The following is an 18,793-nucleotide window of genomic DNA, read 5'->3' on the forward strand; positions in this document are numbered from 1 at the left end:
AAAATATCTGTGGCTTAAGTCGAGAAGTCTCAAGTCCCAGATAACAATAATAACAACATCCTCACTCACTCCTACCCTCATAGAAAAGATATACACAACCCAGCCTCCCTATTAGCTCAATGTTATTCTTTTTTTTTTCACTTTTCTTCAAAGCGCTTACTTCCATCTTATAATAGAAATCTTTACAACTTGTTAATACTTCTGTTTTCCCACAAACATATAAGAACAAGGATTGCAAGAACTTGTTTGTTTCATGCTGTTATATACAAATCCTACCATGCCTTATTTGTATAAAATTGTGTACCCTCACTCTAAAGTGCATGGCATGTGAGGGATGTTGAAACAGTAGCATCAAGAAAGAAAGAAGGCTTTCTTTCTAGTCTCTGAGAAAGAAAGCCTTGATTGGCATAGTGGTCCTGTCTCTCTCCCTTGCTAGGTTTGCATTGTCTCACAATTTACCTAAACTCAAAGGCCTCAGTTGACTCATAAAGAAGATACTAAAGATATTATATAGTATACTAAGAAGTGAATTTATATAATGTAACTGAGGTACTTCATGGTCAACACCGTCTAATACACCATAGGAAATACATCAGTGCTTTGATAATAAGTAGGAAAGGCAAAGCTGTTCCAGAGGGCCAGGAGCTGGCTGCATCCACTGCAAGGCCAAGTCTTATCCTACCGAAGAGAAAAATGTCACACACATCCTTTTGCAAAGGTACACAGTTACCAAGACAAAACTAAAATATTTTGTAACCACACCAGTGAAAATGACAAAAGATAAAATTCAAATTATAAAAATGACTAATATTCTCTTCTTCTTACTAAAAGGACTAACTGGAACGTCTTACAAATTAACTTTAGCTCCACTGCATTGTTTCTGCCTTCTAGAAAACAATGATTAGGATTATCAAAGATAGAATTAAGTTTACCTCCTCACAGCATTCAATACAGAAAATGACTTGCTTCCTTGAATGACAATCAAATCACCTCACACAAGCCAAAATCTTGTAAGAAGTTCTTCTGAGCACCCTGTTACTGTTACACCGCACAGTCCTCTATGGTCTGTGGTCCTTTTTACTAGAATTCACTAAACCTCTCTCTGACTACAGGTGCAATATTGCAGGTCACTGGCAAGTGGGCACTGAAAAAACATAATTTTTAAGTTTTGGGTTAAGAATAAATGAGAACTTACACTCATGACAAAGATTATAAGTATAAAAGAATAAAAAACAAGGTTTGCCTTTGGAAAATATATCTGAATTTGCATGCACATGATAAAATTGACTCATAATGTGATTAAGTGAAGAAAATTGGAAAATATATCTGAAAATCCATAATTAAAATTGATTTTAATATATTCTTTGAAGAAATGAAAACCAAAATAATAGTTATTAACATACCATGGCTTAGAAAACAGTTGATAAAATATATCAATGTAACAACTACAGAAATGTTCATTTCACTGAGAAATGCACATAGTTTTAATGACATACCATCAAACATTACTGAAAACATATTGAGGGAATACATTCAGCTACAACTAATGGGAAACACACATAGTCTTTGTGACATGAGAAATGTGACTGTTCTCACATGGAAGAACTGGGTCAAGGCAGCCACTGCACAATGCAGCAGAGAAATGAACTCCCGAGACTTTTTTATGCCCCATTGTAGATGCCACGGTGAATCAGGAAAACAGCCTCACTAGCACTATTAACAGCATAAGTGTTTCCTACACAAATTAGACCTTATACAGATATCATCTAGAGAAGAGGAGAGTCAGAGAATATTCCCAAGCATGAAAGTTTGAATTATTTCCTGGTGGACAGAAGAGGCCTTAAGAAAAAGTCCTAACTCTAATGTATCTTTGATGTGAAATGTGAAAACATCAGTGGAAAATACACCCAAAAAGGTGGTGGATTCTTAAAGTTCTAATTCTTATTATTACCCTCACTCACATAAGATAATACAGGGCTGATATGTCCAGCTCTAGATTTTATTGTCCTATCATAGGTTTCTATGTAATTCAAAGTCTATTCATCAAATACCAGTCAGAAGGAAGGACAAAGAGCAAACGTCCAAATATGAAAACAAGAATTCACATGAAACTATACTCTTTGATAAACTTGCCACACATAAAAATTTATTCCAACTGTTTAATAGTATGGAAAATAAAAATAGGCTCCTATACCCACCACCTGAAAAAGGAGTTTTCTCTAAGAAAAGAACAATATATACATGATATTAGGCATATCCAGGAACTGCAGTACAAGGCCTGTAGTAACATCCCAACCATCACAAACTGTCATTTTTCAATGGCCCCTTAACACAGAACAATTAAAACATTATAAAAAATTAAAGAGAAAATATAATTAATTGATTTAAGTAAAAAACACTAAGTACATGTACTTATGTACTTATAGTACAATCTTATGTACTATTGATGCATGATGACATGAAGAATTATCTCACCTCAGTATTCATTTCTGAAAGCGATTAATGGAAATCCACAATCCAATGTTGCACTTTAAGAGAGAGGCTTGGTAAACACAATATATTTACAACTTTTAAAACTACTCTTTCACGTTGAATGTTTTCTAGAACATCATACACAAGTAAAATTCCATCAAGCTTTCTCATATGACTTACACTTATGTTTCTTTTTGGTAGGAGTTTCACATTTAATGATGTAGGCCATTTGAAGTCTTTCTGACATTGTTTGCATTCAAGAGGTTTTTATCAAGTGATTCCTTTCATGCCTTCAGAAAGAACTCAGATGACGAAAGTCTCGCTCACATTCAACACATTTATGTGGTTTTCCCTCTAGTGTGTCTTCTTGATTATCCCTAAAAGTTTTCATGAGAAGTAAGTTTTCCCACTTTCCTGACATGCATAGGGTTTCTCTGCATTATGAGTTCTTTCATGTCTTCGAAGAGAACTGGGAAAACTAAATGCTTTACTACATTTTTCACATTCATATTTTTTCTCTCCACTATGATTTCCTTTATGTATTTGGAAACTTTGATGAGAGCTGAAGGCTTTCCCACATTCTTTACATTTATAGGGTTTCTCCCCAGTGTGACTTCTTTCATGTCTTTGAAGTAATCTGGGATAAATGAATGCTTTCTCACATTCCTTACATTTATAAGGTCTATCTTCTCTGTGAATCATCTTGTGTGATCGCAGGCTTGAGGGATCTATAAAGGCTTTCCCACATTCTTTACATTCATAGGGTTTCTCTCCTGTGTGAATTCTTTCATGTACTCGAAGAGAACTGGAAGAAGTAAAGGCTTTACTGCATTCTTTACATTTATAGGGTTTCTCTCCTGTATGAATTCTTTTATGTACTCGAAGAGAACTGGTACAACTGAATGCTTTATTGCATTCTTTACATTCATAGGGTTTCTCTCCAGTGTGACTTCTTTCATGTACTCGAAATGCACTGGGAGAAATAAATGCTTTCTGACATTCTTTACATTTATAAGGTCCATCTCCAGTGTGAAAGATCATGTGTGATCGAAGGCTTGAGGGGGTTATAAAGGCTTTCCCACATTCCTTACATTCATAGGGTTTCTCTCCTGTATGAATTCTTTCATGTACCTGGAGAGAACTGGGATAACAGAATGCTTTACTGCATTTTTTACATTCATAGGGTTTCTCTCTAGTGTGATTTCTTTCATGTCTTCGAAGAGAACTAGAAGAAGTGAGTGCTTTATTGCATTTTTTACATTCATAGAATTTCTCTCTAGTGTGATTTCTTTCATGTATTTGTAAAACACGAAGTGAAATAAAAGCATTACCACATTCCTTACATACAAAGGGTGTCCCTCCTGTGTGAGTTCTTTTGTGTTTTTTTAAGTTAGTGTACAGACTAAAGGCTTTCCCACATTCTTTACATTCATAGGGTTTCTCACCAGTGTGACTCCTTTCATGTATTTGAAATGAACTGGGATGAATGAAAACTTTCCCACATTCCTTACATTTGTAAGGTCCAACTCCAGTGTGAGTGATCATGTGTACTCGAAGGTTTGTGAGAGCAATAAAGGCTTTCCCACATTCCTTACATTTATAGGGTCTCTTTCCAGTGTGACGTCTTTCATGCATTCGAAGAGTACTCGGATGACTGAATGATTTGCCACAATTTTTACATTCATAGGGTTTCTCTCCAGTGTGACTTCTTTCATGAATTTGAAATGCACTGGGAGAAATGAATACTTTCTCACATTCCTTACATTTATAAGGTCCATCACCAGTGTGAAAAATCATGTGTGATCGAAGGCTTGAGGGAGCTGTAAAGGCTTTCCCACATTCCTTACATTCATAGGGTTTCTCTCCAGTATGAATTCTTTCATGTACTCGAAGAGAACTGGAAAAGGTGAATGCTTTACTGCATTTTTTACATTCATAGGGTTTCTCTCCAGTGTGAGTTCTTTCATGTATTCGAAGAGACCTGGAAGAAGTGAATGCTTTACTGCATTTTTTACATTCATAGGGTTTCTCTCCAGTATGAGTTCTTTCATGTATTCGAAGAACACTGGGAAAAGTGAAGGCTTTCCCACATTCCTTACATTTATATGGCTTTTCTCCATATTTTTGATAGTCATATGGTTTGTGTTCATTGTGACACCTTATGTGCCTATTAAGGGATGAATGATGCATGAAGACTTTTCCACATGCACTGCACTCACATGGTTTTGCTCCTGTAGTTTTCTTGTTCAGCTTGAGATTTGGAATGAGGCTGAAATTTTCTCCACATTGACTACCCTCTTCACTTGCACAGAGTCTCAATTCCATATGACTTCTGTAAAAAATGAGCAGATTAATAATGATTGCTTTATTAATGATCTTATATTTGTTATAATTATTATAATTTATAGGAAAAGCTTAGGTTTTCTGCTTTGTCTGAATTCTTGGAAACTGAATTCTCTGCAAGAGGACTTCAGCCCTGATATTATCCAAACAGTGATAGTCATATATAGGGATTACCAAAACTGTTCCCAACTGAACCATTTTGTAAAAGCTGAACTCCACATCACATTTCAGAAAGTATATTTGGTGAAAATTTTCTAAGACTAGCTAAATTTGAACCAAGGGTTTTTTATTTGTTTCATTCATTTTCAAATAACATACCAGGATTCTCACATGAGATACTACTTACTATTGTGAGTATGACTCACCTTAGTTTTCTCCCCTGGTTTTTGCACTGATCTTCAGTATCATAATCTTCCCATGTTTTTCCTGAAATGCAGGCCCAGAAAGTTGATTCCAAAGTATTAGAAATTACAGAAAAATTTTTAGATTCTAAGTCTATGATGAACTATGACCATTTCTAGTTTATTTAGCAACATCTCTCCTTTCCATTCATCTTGGAACAATGTTGAAGGCAAGAAACACTTGCTCTCTAATTGATGCAGTGAAGCAATGTCCTCATTCTTACCTATTGAGGCCAGGTTCCTAAAGGTTTCCAACATCACATCTCTGTAGAGTTTCTTCTGTGAAGGATCCAGTAAGGCCCACTCCTCCACGGTGAAGTTCACAGTCACATCCTCAATGGCTACTGAGTCCTAAAACATCACACATATATGTAGAGTAGGGTGCATAAGACTGACAGCAGTGGGGATCTATTTTGTAGGAATTTCCACGTTTTTACTGTGATCACATTTTATTGTATTACTCTGTAATGACAGGGTCAAGACCCTGTTGGCAAATGAGAGAAATGCCATGCAATGAAACAAATATTATCATTGAGTCAAAAAAGAAAAAAAAACCCACAAAAAATACAGAACACAATATCAATGAAGCCTAGGACAATCCTCTTTAATAGAAGGTTTAAAATATACATAATGGGAATACCTGAAGGAAAAGAAGAGAAAGTAAAAGAAGAAACAAGTGAAATAATAATCACCAAAATATCCTAAAATTAGTGATAGACAGCAAAGTGCACATTCTGGAAGCTCAGAGCACACTAAACATGATAAACTACAAAAGTGCACACTCAAGGATATCACACTCAAACTAGAGAGAAACCAATGACAAAGAATATATTGAAAAATGCCAGAGAAGAAACACACCTTGGGTACCAAATTGGACTTCTTTCCAAAAACCATGCAACAAGAACAGAGTAGAGTGAAATAATTAAAGTGTTGAAAATAGAAAACCACTCTCCTAGAATTCCAGTCGAGGGAAAACTATCCTTCAAAAGGAACACTAAGGACTTTTTGAGACAAAAATTGAGGAAATTTGTCATGAGTACACATACTTTGAATAAAATGTTCAAAAAACTATCAGATTGTAAATGATAAAGGTAGAGGAGTAGAATGGGAAAAAATGAACGTAAAATACCTTTTATATATCTGTAATTAATATAATAGATGACACTTAATATTACCAATAATGTATTTATTTGGTAATGAAAAAACTTATGGACAAGTGAAATAAATGTGACAATAAATGTGACAGCAATGTGACAAGGCACAGAGGGGAAATTAGGAATAGTGTTATGAAGTACTTGCACACAGTGACGTGGTATAGTGTTATTTGGCTGCAAAGGTCTGTTAGTTATAAACGTATTAAAAACTCAAGGGAAACCACTAAAAGAGAGTTTTAAAAAAAATGTGTAGTTGACTTGCTAAGAGAGGGGGGAAAGAATCAAATAAAATGCTCAATTTCACCCAGAGGATGTGGAAAACAGGTGGAAGACAAAAAGAACCAAACAACAAGAGCAAGATATAAAAAACAGCAAGAGGTGCTAAATATTAATTCAGCTGTATCAATAACCTATCTAGTCATCAAAGGTCTCAGTACTATTGAAAGATAATAATATCAGATTTCTAAAAAACTGAGTTATATACTGTCTACAAGAAGCTCAATTTCAATATAAAAACACAGACTGATGAAGCGTAAGGGACAGAGAAAAATATTCAATGCAAACATAGATCCAAAAAAAAAGCTGGCATAGGGATGTGAATTATAGACAATGCAGATTTCAAACGAAGGAAAATTCAGAGATAAGAGAGGGGCATTATATACTGATAAAGGGGTCTATTCTCCAAGAAGGCACAGCAATCCTTCACGTGTATACATGTAACAACAGAGGGACAAAATACATGAGGCAAGAACTGAGAGAATCCAAGTAGAAATCAATGAATTCAGTTCAATAGTTGGAGAATTCAAAACGCTCTTATCATAAATTATGAAGTCCAGCAGCCAGAAAATGAGGTAGGACAGAGGTGAACTGAATAACAACATGAAACAACTGGCTTTTACTGTACTCAAATATTGACTACTTCATACAACAGCAGCAGAATATACATTCTTCTCAAGCTCACATGGAACATTCACCAGGACAAACCACCTTCTGGGGAAAAAAAAGCACACCTTAACAAATTTGAAAGGACAGAAATTATACAAAATGTGGTTTAACACCACCTAGGCATTCATATAGAGGTCAATAACAGTAAGACAGTTGGAGAACCCCCAAATATATGGAGATTCAGCAATACATTTGTGAATATATGTAGAATCAAAGAAGTCTCCAGAGAAATGAAAAATAATTTTGAACTTAATGAAATGAAAACATAACCATACCAAAGGTTCTTGGATGAGCAAAAGCAGTCCCTACATAGACTAAGATCCAGCAATAAGGTTCCTTGGTATTTTTCCAAGTGAGATGAAACCTTACATTCACACGAAACCTACACGTGAATATTTATAGGCGCTTTATTCATAATTGACAAGACAGTTTTAAACAAGATGTCCTTCAAGTGTTGAATAGAGAAACACTGGAGTATCCATACAATGAAATTTTGTTCAGTGATAAAAAGAAATGAGGTACCAAGCCATGAAAACACACGGAGGAACTTTAAAAGTATATTGTTAAGTAAAGAAGCCAATGTGACAAGACTATGTAGTGTATGATTCCAAGTATATGACATTCTGGAAAAGACAAAAGCCTGAGCCACTAGAAAGATCTTGGTCGTGAAGGATTTGGGGGTTGGAAGGAGGGATGAGTTAACAGGTGGAGCACAGGGGAGTTTTAGGGAAGTGAAACTACACTCTATGACACAGAAATGATGGGGACACGTCATTACACATTTGCCAAAACCCATACAGTGTGTAACACACAGAGTCAACGCTAATGGGCACTGTGCACTGTAATGAATCAATAAGGGTTGGAAACCATAAAAAAATGTACAACAGTAATACAAAATGTGAAAGTGCAAACTGTGTGGATGCAGAGAGAAGGTATGTAGGAACTCTGTAAATTCTGATCAACTTTTCTGTAAACCTAAAACTACTCTGAAAAAAAATGAAGTCTTTCAAAGAAAAAGATGAAGACAGACTCATTACAATTCACCCCTGTTGACTGAAACAGGAATCTCTCACTCAACCTATTTCAATAAGCCAGTATGGTGCTCTATGAGCCTGAGACCCATAAAGGAGGGGAAACTTCCATCAACTGTCTTCTTGGAGAGCACAGTGCTGTATCCTCTGAGAAGTGCCATGGTCACTATCAGTAGTGTTGGAACTCCAAGGGGGATAACGAGTGTCCTGGTGAGTCCTTGTATTGTAGAACTAGTAATGTACAGACAAGTGTTACCTTGATTTCTATTTTGAGTATCTCTGAGTAAAGAGATTCCCGGAGTTCTTTTACTACAAAGGGGCATCTCTTAGACAATCAGCCAAGGTTTCTGAACATATCCAGATGAGGCCAATTTTTGGCCAGTAGTAAGATGACCGCCTGAAGTTTGGTTAGCTCTGCTGACCCTGGGATTTTGTTCTTCATCAGGGACATCCCAATAAAGGGATGAAGAGCAGCAACTCTCAACTGAGCTTCATCATGTACAAATGTGTGTTGTCCTTAAAAACTATGCACTCTCCAGTGCTGTGCACTCAGTTAATCCCAAGGAACTACCCAGGGAACCAAGGTGTTTGGGAGAGGGGTGACCTCCTTCATCATCATAGCATCTTTCAATGAACTGAAGAAAGAAAGGTCATTCCCATCCTGTAAGTGGCATAAGCTACAGGGCCAAGGTTAGCCTCCATCATATCACAAGTAGGTGTCAGTTGCTGGGCTGAGCTGGCAGGATGCTGTTTCCAGGACCTAAGGTATAATAGGCATCTTGGTAGAGGGTCACATGCTCAGTGCTTGTGAAAGCCTCTATTTTCAAGAGATCTCAGTACCTGGTGACAATAGCAGCTCTAATGGCATATAGTGTGGGGCCTAGGACAATTTCTTGCACCAGAAGCCTCTGGACAACTTAAGCCCCTCCTCCAGAGAGCCTCACACCACTGCCATCTGGGTCAGAGGCCTCCTCCATGACAACTGGTTGCTTTATAAAGTTTAAGGGACACAAGCTAACATTGGGTTTGAACTAATCCCTTTGCTGTGACAAACTCAGACTGTGGGTGTTGCGCACTATAACCCAGAGGGTCAAGATCTTTGAAGCAATAGACGCAGGGGTGGCAGCAGCAGCAGAGTTACTTAGGGATCCTGGTGAGCTTTCTGTAATCTCAACATCTACTGGCTAAATTTTCCTGTCTCTTATCTTTCTCTCTGAAATAATTGCTTTTTAAGGAGCGTCCATCTAATGGGCTCACTTCAGAGTATAGTCATCCTTGTAACCCCAGGCCTCCCCTAAACGTCAGGTGATCCCAGCCTCAGTCTCATCTTCATTCTACATACACAGATAGATTCCGCCCAAGACACAGGACCCAGGACGGCACTAAGGGTGACCCCATTCTCATACTCCTGCTTCCAAAGGACAAGGAATTATCAAATCTGTCAACTCAGTCCTCTCTATATAGAACCCAGGCTTAGTGGGGTCAGCAATGCAACACAGGGCAGCACAGCACCCAGGAGGAGCTGCCCAGCAAGCAGCAGCCTACAGTGCAGGAGCCTCCAGGCTTTCTCATCAGCCTGTCCAGGTAAGAAGGCCCAAGGGAAAGGGGAGGGGGCCGGCCTCATGGCCGAGTGGTTAGGTTCACATGCTCCACTTTGGGGGCCCACAGTTTTGCCAGTTCAGATCCTGGGCATGGACAGGGCACCACTCATCAGGCCATACTGAGGTATCATCCCACATAGCACAACCAGAAGGACCTACAACTAGAATATACAACTATGTACTGGGGGGCTTTGGGGAGAAGAAGAAGGCAAAAAAAAGATTGGTGACAGAGGTTAGCTCAGGCACCAATCTTAAAAAAAAAAAAACGAAGAAGAAGAAGAGTATCTAGGGTTAAAGGGAGGGATGATGCTTAAGTTTTCAGAAGTCAAACATCAAATATGTGGACCCTGGCCACTCATTACAAGAACAAACAAGGGTGAGAAAAAGAATCATTTGTACTTGCTTGTCTTTTTATAAAGAAACATTAACAGGATGATCAACTGGTAATCAACACCGGTCACGTGAGGGAGGCTGAAGTCAGGCAGAGGAGTGGGGCAGGACGTGCAGGCAGGGAGTCTCCTTAAGTGAGTTTCCTCTCTTAGGAATTTTTCTTTTTTGTTATTGAGTTCATAATAGTTTACATCAATGTGAGATTTCAGTTGTACATTACTTCTTAACTGTCACCACATAAGTGCTCTCCTTCACCCCTGTGCCTACCCCCCACCTTCCTTACCCTGGTGATCACTGAACTGTTTTCTTTGTCCCAGTACTTGTTGATATTCCACATATGAGTGAAATCATCTAATGTTTGTCTTTCTCGGTCTGGCTTATTTTGCTTGGCATAATTCCCTCTAGGTCCTTCCATGTTATTGCAAATAGGATGAATTTCTCTTTTTTCTGGCTGAATATTACTCCATTGTCTACATATACACCACATCTTCTTTATCCAATCATTGGTCGATGGGCACTTGGGTTGCTTCCATGTCTTGGCTATGGTGAACAGTGTTGCAATGAACATAGGGGTACATATGTTACTTTGGATTGTTGATTTCAAATTGTTTGGGTAGATACCCAGTAGTGGCATAGCTGGGTCATATGGTATTTCTATTTTTAGTTTTTTGAGGAATCTCCATACTGTTTTCCATAGTGGCTGCATCAGTTTGCATTCCCACCAGCAGTGTGTGAGGAGTCTCTTCTCTCCACACCCTCTCCAATATTTGTTATTTTTAGTCTTAGCCATTATAGCCATTGTAACAGGTGTAAGGTGGTATCTCAGTGTAGTTTGGATTTGCATTTCCCTGATGATTAGTGATGTTGAACATCTTTTCATGTGTTTACTGGCCATTTGTGTATTTTCTTTGGAAAAATGTCTGTTCATCTCCTCTGCCCACTTTTTGATTGGGTTGTTTGCTTTTTCATTGTTCATTTGTGTGAGCTCCTTATATATTATGGAGATTAACCTCTTCTCAGATACATGATTTACAAATATTTTCTCCCAATTGGTGGGATGTCTCTTTGTTTTGATCCTAGTTTCTTTTGCATTGCAGAAGTTCTTTAGTCTGATGAATTCCCACTTGTTTATTTTTTCTTTTGTTTCCCTTGTCCGAGAAGACATGGTATTTGAAAAGATCCTTTTAAGTTTGATGTCAAAAAGTGTACTGCCAATATTATCTTCCAGGAGTTATTTAGTTTCTGGTCATATCTTCAAGTCTTTGAAATATTTTCAGCTTATTTTGTGTATGGTGTGAGATAGTGGTCTACCTTCATTCTTTTGCATGTGGCTGTCCAGTTTTACAACAGCATCAATAGAAGACACTATCTCTTCTCCATTGTATGTTCTTGGCACCTTTGTCAAAGATTAGCTGACTGTAGATGTGTGGTTTTATTTCTGGGCTCTCAGTTCTGTCCCATTGATCTGTGTGCATGCTTTTGTAGCAGTACCAGGCTGTTTTGGTCACTATGGCTTTGTAGTACATTTTTAAGTGACAGGGGTATCACAGGGATTGTGATACCCAGCTTTATTCTTTTTTTTTCAGGATTGCTTTAGCAATTTGGGGTCTTTGATTGCCCCATATGAATTTTAGTATTCTTTGTTCTATTTCCGTGAAGAATGTCATTGGGATTCTGATAGGGATTGCATTGAATCTGTAGATTGCTTTGGGTAGTATGGACATTTTAACTATGTTTATTCTTCTAATCCATGAGCAAGGAATCTCTTTAAGTCATTATCAATTTCTCTCAGTAATGTCTTATAGTTTTCTTTATATAAGTCCTTCACCTCCTTGGTTAAATTTATTCCTAGGTACTTTTGATTTATTTAAAAAAAATTTTTTTTAGAGGAAGAGTAGCCCTGAGCTAACTGCTGCCAATCCTCCTCTTTTTGCTGAGGAAGACTGGCTCCGAGCTAACATCCGTGCCCATCTTCCTCTACTTTACCTGTGGGACGCCTACCACAGCATGGCTTGCCAGGAGGTGCCATGTCTGCACCCGGGATCCAAACCGGCGAACTCCAGGCCGCCAAAGTGGAACGTGTGCACTTAACTGCTGCGCCACTAGGTGGCCCCTAGGTACTTTATTTTTTTAGTTGTGATTGCAAATGGAATTATATTTTGAGTTCTCTTTCTGTAAGTTTGTTATTGGACTATAGAAAAGCAATTGATTTTTGTAGGTTGACTCTGTATCCTACAACTCTACTGTAGTTGTTAATTATTTCTATTAGTTTTCCAATGGATTTTTTGGGTATTCGAATGTAAGATTATGTCATTTGCAAACAGCGAGAGTTTCACTTCTTCACTCCCTATCTGGATTCCTTTTGTTCCTTTCTCTTCCCTAATTGCTCTTGCCAAAACCTCCAGTACTATGTTGAATAAGAGTGGTGATAGAGGGCATCCTTGTCTGGTTCCTGTTCTCAGGGGGATGGCACTCAGTTTTTGCCCATTGAGTATGACGTTGGCTGTGGGTTTGTCATATATGGCCTTCATGATGTTGAGGTAATTTCCTTCTATCCTCAGTTTGTTAACAGTTTTTTATCACAAATGGCTGTTGGATCTTCTCAAACATTCTCTCTGCATCTATTGAGATGATCATGTGGTTTTTATTCCTCAATTTGTTCATGTGATGTATCACGTTGATTGATTTGCAGATGTTGAACCATCCCTGTGTCCCTGGTATGAATCCCACTTGATTGTGATGTATGATCCTTTTGATGTATATTGCTGAATTCAGGTTGCCAAAATTTTGTTGAGAATTTTTACATCTATGTTCATCAGCAATATTGGCCTGTAGTTCTCCTTTTTTGTGCTGTCCTTGTCAGGCTTTGGTATCAGAGTGGTGTTGGCCTCACAGAAGGTGTTAGGAAGTGTTCCATCCTCCCTAACTTTTTGGAATAGCTTGCAAAGGATAGGCATTAAATCCTCTCTGAAAGTTTGGTAGAATTCCCCAGGAAAGCCATCTGGTCCTGGTGTTTTATTCTTTGGGATGTTTTTGATTGCTTTTTCAATCTCTTTCCTTGTGATTGATCTGTTCAGATTGTCTGTTTCTTCTTGACTCACCTTTGGGAGGTTGTAAGAGTCTAAGAATTTATCCATTTCCTCTTGGTTATCCATTTTGTTGGCATATACTTTTTGGTAGCATTCTCTTATAATCCATTGCATTTCTGTGGAGTCTGTTGTTATTTCTCCTCTTTCATTTCTGATTTTGTTTATTTGAGCTTTCTCTCTTTTTTTCTTTGTAAGTCTGGCTAGCAGTTTGTCAATTTTATTTATCTTCTCAAAGAACCAGCTCTTTGTTTCATTGATCCTTTGTACTGCCTTTTTTGTTTCAATAGCATTTATTTCTGCTCTGAGTTTTATTATTTCTCTCCTTCTGCTGACTTGGGCTTTGCTTGTTCTTTTTCTAATTAAGTTAGGTGTAGTTTGCAATTGCTTATTTGAGATTTTTCTTGTTTGTTAAGGTGTGCCTGTAGTGCGATGAATTTCCCTCTTAATATGGCTTTTGCTGCACCCATATGAGTTGGTATGGCATGTTATCATTTTCACTTGTCTCCAGATATTTTTTGATTTCTTCTTTAATTTCTGCCATGATCCACTGCTTGTTCAATAGCATATTGTTGAGTCTCCACATCTTTGTCTCCTCCTCAGCTTTTTTCTTGTAACTAACTTCTAGCTTTATAGCATTATGATTGGAGAAGATGCTTGTTATTATTTCAATTTTTTAAAATTTACAGAGGCTTGCCTTGTTTCCCAACATATGGTCTATCCCTGAGAATGTTCTGTGCGCACTTGAGAAGAATGTGTATTCTGCTGTTTTTGGATGGAGTGTTCTATATATGTCTATTAAGTCCAACTGGTTTAGCTTTTCATTTAATTCCACTGTTTCCTTGTTGATTTTCTGTCTGGATGATCTGTCCAATGATGTGAGTGGGGTGTTGAGGTCCCCTATTATTATTGTGTTGTTTTTAATATCTACTTTTAAGTTTGCTAATAGTTGCTTTATGAACTTTGTTGCTCCTGTGTTGGGTGTATAGATATTTATAAGTGTTATTTCTTCTTGATGGAGTGTCCCTTCGATCATTATATATTGCCCCTCTTTCTCTCTTTACCTGCCCTATCTTGAAGTCTACTTTGTCTGATATAAGTATTGTGACACCTGCTGTCTTTTGTTTGCCATAAGCTTGGAGTATGGTCTTCCACCCTTTCACTCTGAGCCTGTGTTTGTCATTGGAGCTGAGGTGTGTTTCCTGGAGGAAACAAATTGTTGGATCTTGTTCTTTTATCCACTTTGCCACTCTGTGTCTTTTTATTGGAGAGCTCAATCCGTCTACATTGAGCATGATTATTGATGTATGAGGGCTTAATGCTGTCATTATATCATTCATTTTCTGGTTTTCCTGCATTTCCTTTGTGTCTTGTCTTGTGTGTTTTTGTCTACCCATTGAATTATGCAGTTTTTTATGATGTGTTTCTTTGTTTTTTCCTTATTTATTTTTTGTGTCTCTGATCCACTTTTTAGTTTAGTGGCTACCCTGAAGTCTGTATTCAGAATCTTGTGCATAACATAGTCCATTTTCTGATGGCCTCTTATTTCCTTAGTCTAAACTGATTTAGTCCCTTTCTTCCTCTCCTCCTAAGTTATTATTCTCATATCTTATTCCAACTTGTGTTGTGAGTTTGTGGTTAAAGTGACAAGATTGTCTTTGTTTTTGGTGTTTTCTTCCCCTTTAGCCTGATGCTATAGTTGAATATTTGCTATCTTATTCTGATTCTATGCATGTGTCTCCTTACTGTGTGTTTTGTACCCCTTTCTCCCTTTTTTTCTTTTTCAGGTATGAGGGCCTTTTGGGGGATTTCTGGGGGGTGGGGGGGTCTCATGGCTATGAAGTTCCTTAGCTTTTGTTTGTCTGGGAAAGATTTAATTTCTCCCTCATATTGGAAGGACATTTTTGCTGGACACAGTATTCTTTGCTGAATATTTCTATCCTTTAAAGTTTTGAATATGTCATTCTATTCTCTCCTAGCTTGTAAGGTGTCTGCAGAGAAATCTGCTGAAAGCCTGATAGGGGTTCCTTTGTAGGTTATTTTCTTCTGCCTTGCTGCCCTGAGTATTCTTTCTTTGTCATCCATTTTTGCCAGTTTTATTACTATATGCCTTGCAGTAGATCTTTTTACATTGACAAATCTAGGAGATCTGAAAACTTCCTCCACACACATTCCCTTCATTCCCTAGATGTGGGAAGTTCTCTGCTGTTATTTCTTTGAGCATGCTTTCTGCTCTATTCTCCTTCTTGTCACTTTCTTGACTACCTATAATTCTTATGTTGCATTTCCTCATTGAGTTGGATACTTCTTGGAGACTTTCATCATTTCTTTTCAGTCTCAGTTCTCTCTCCTCCTCTGTCTGGAGCAATTCAACATGTCTATCTTTGATTATGCTGATTTTCTCCTCTATGGTGTCCACACAAGTATTCAGGGAATCCATACTTTGTTTTATCTCTTCCATTGTGTCTTTCATCACTAGTGTTTCTGATTGATTCTTCTTTATAGTTTCAATCTCTTTCATGAAGTAGCTCCTGAACTCGTTGAATTGTTTTTCTATATTCTCTTTTACCTCATTGAGTTTTTTGACAATAGCTATTTTGAACTCATTGTTTATTTCTGAGTCCTCAGGACTGAATTCTGGGTATTTATTGTTTTCTCTCTGTTCTGGAGATTTGATGAATTGCCTGATGCTGGAAGAATGGGGTTTTCCCATTGTGATATTATTCGGTTGCAGTTACAACCTATCAGCACTGGAAGGGGATTGAGAACCATGTATTCTGAGCCCTCCGCCTTCAGCCAAGATGGTGTGGCACGGTGCCAGTCGGAGGAGGGGTGCTTTCTCTAGCGTGCAGTCCCTGGTTTCCTGATCAGCTCTTGCCATCTGGTCTCCTGGGGCCTTGACTTGATGAGGTCACCCCATGTGAAAGCTTTTGCCCCATTAGAGGGCTTCCCTCTAGGCTTCAAGGGCCCTAGGGAGTTGTGGGTGATCCCATGGACACACAACCCCTCCACTGCTTCTTCCCTCACGGAGCCTCCCACGGCAGTGATTCCAGTCTTTAGGGGCGGGAGTGAAGTTCTCTCTTACCCTGTTCCAGCTCCTCTGAGGGGGGCTCCAGCCTCTCCACCCTCTGTCATGTGGCTGCCGTGACTCTCCATGGATTCCTGTGCTTTTACAGTATTTTCTGTTGGAATATTGTTGCTCCTTTTTGTTGTATGTTGGAGGGGAGAGAGTCCCGGGCAAGCTCACTCCGCCATGATGCTGATGTCACCTCTCTTAGGAATTGTTTAACCTTCTCATGCAAGTTTTATTTAAAATGAGATAAATTTATATACACTATATTTTCCTATGCTTAGTCATTGTTTTTAATTAACTTTTGCTTTTAAAATTAATTTAATTTTAATGTTTCTACATGGGAACTCACTCCAAGATTTAATCCTTTAGACACTAATGGATATAAAATTGAAGACAATAGAAAGATTACAAATCCTTTTCTAATGAAAAGGAAAAAGGGCACTATACTTTGTCCCTCCACTATATTTCACACTGGGGATATTTTCAGGAAGGAGTAGCACATTATTATACATTTGGGGTTTGCAATTAATTCCTGCAATAACCTTGGAGTTCTAAAGATTTACATAAGCTGTTACATGTTTCCTCATATCAATGAAAATAGAAATTCATGTGCTTTTTCCTCATGTCCTTTAAGACAGGAATTCATTTGCCTAGGAATAGTTTAGCCTTTTAAATGCCAAGGCTCTCTAGGGAAACGGACACACAAAACCTGACCTAAAATTGGAAAATGCATGTGAGAATTTACACCCATCTCACATTTTGAGGTTCTCTTGTCTAAATGGAACAAGAAATTCTATTTCTCACAACCAGCAGGACCTACAACTAAAATATACAACTATGTACTGGGGGGACTCTTGGGAGAAGAATGACGAAACAAAAAAGAAGATTGGCAAAAAAAAATCTATTTGGTTCCAGAATTTTCTTGCCTTCCTCACATAATATCACTCAGTCAAGTTACATTTTAAAATCCCAAGTGCAAATGGAAACTAGAATCAAAGGGCTTCAACCTTCAATTGATAAAGGAATCCAAGGACAGAAACATAAATACTTGAATCAGCTCATAGAAACAGCCTGTTTGCCTACAGTTCAGAAGGAAAACCCATTCAAAAAGTTGACCATATTCCCAAATTTATGGTCTAAACACTCCTGGTTTGAGATATCACTCCTAGAGTGGGTCAGTCCCTGGTGAAGAACAGAGGGGACACCTGAGCAGGAACAGGAATGAATTCTTGGGGGCCCTACATACCCTCCCCTCTCCTGTGAGCATGGAAGCACTTCCTCACCCCTGCTCCCATTCTCACAAGTGAGGGGACCTCAGCTGGATTCAGTTTAAGCTTATGACCCACATGAACTCCAAATTCATGAACACTTTGTCCACAGGATGGAACACCTGATCTTCACAGACTTTCTCAATGTGCACAGATTATAATCTCACTGCAACTACAGTGTGGGTGCAAAACTCAAACAATGTTTAAAATGTCCAGGCCTAAGGAACCACAGTTACAACCCCCAGACAGGGCATCACTCCCCAACCCCATGAGCATGTGCACCCCCATCTTTCCAGGGCTCTGCAGCTCCTCTCAGGATAAAGGCTCCTTCCACAGGGGTGTGAGCAGTAGGACATCTGCAGGGGGAGGCTCCCCAGGAAGAACAACTGGGCCTTCAAGGCCTTCCCTCTGCAGGCCCAAGGGGCCCTTAGCTTGAGCCTTTGACTGCAGGCCTCTGCTTCCCATTGGAGATGCTCTGGAACATCACTGTTACTTCAAATGACACAAAACCTGTGTTTGAATAATCCAGCAAAGTCACTTAAACCATCCTTTCTGTGGAAAATAGGAAGAAAATTATAAAACACTTTTACTATTTCCATTAGAAAACCCCAAACATCTACTCCTTTTAGGAAAAAGTCAGTAACTATTACTGTCACTGAGCAAGGGTTGCAACCTGATGTGCACAGAAGCCGACACCATGGCACACCCGTCTTTGAAAGAAGAAACAGTTTATTGTGCAATCAATTGGCAAGAAGAAAGACAGGCTCTCAACTCTGTCTCCCCCACCCAAAGTAGTGGGTAAGCTCTAAGGGAGCAGGGAGGGCCAGCTGCCATGCAGAAGCCCTGGCAGGATGAGGTCTGACTGGCAGATCAAAACATTGTCTTCTGCACAGGCTCCTGACTGGCTCACCTTCCCTGAAAAACAGCTTTAACCTCCTGTTGTTAAGATGGGGTTAGTGATGGGAGGTTACCAGGAAAAGCAGAGTAAACAAGGGTAAAGTTGTAATGCAGCTTTAAGTCACTGCGTTC

General features: G+C 38.6%; 1 protein-coding gene across 11 annotated transcripts in view; it reads right to left on the bottom strand.

Moving 5' to 3' along the window:
• The window catches only part of LOC123278616 (zinc finger protein 709-like), a 154,165-nt gene that overhangs the window by 56,788 nt on the left and 78,584 nt on the right, over positions 1–18,793 (bottom strand). For 10 of the 11 annotated variants that reach the window (XM_070492140.1, XM_070492141.1, XM_070492139.1 and 7 more), the window contains exons 2-4: positions 5,441–5,567; positions 5,181–5,241; positions 933–4,804 (exon numbers count right to left, since the gene is read on the bottom strand). In XM_070492140.1, coding sequence (XP_070348241.1) covers positions 2,860–4,804; positions 5,181–5,241; positions 5,441–5,567 — 2,133 coding nt within the window. In that variant the 3' untranslated portion in view covers positions 933–2,859. The remainder of the gene's footprint in view (positions 1–932; positions 4,805–5,180; positions 5,242–5,440; positions 5,568–18,793) is intronic. The other variant, XM_070492142.1, reaches the window with a different exon arrangement.

Source organism: Equus asinus, chromosome 20 (assembly GCF_041296235.1).
Source record: "Equus asinus isolate D_3611 breed Donkey chromosome 20, EquAss-T2T_v2, whole genome shotgun sequence".
In the NCBI taxonomy this organism is placed as follows: Eukaryota; Metazoa; Chordata; class Mammalia; order Perissodactyla; family Equidae; genus Equus; species Equus asinus.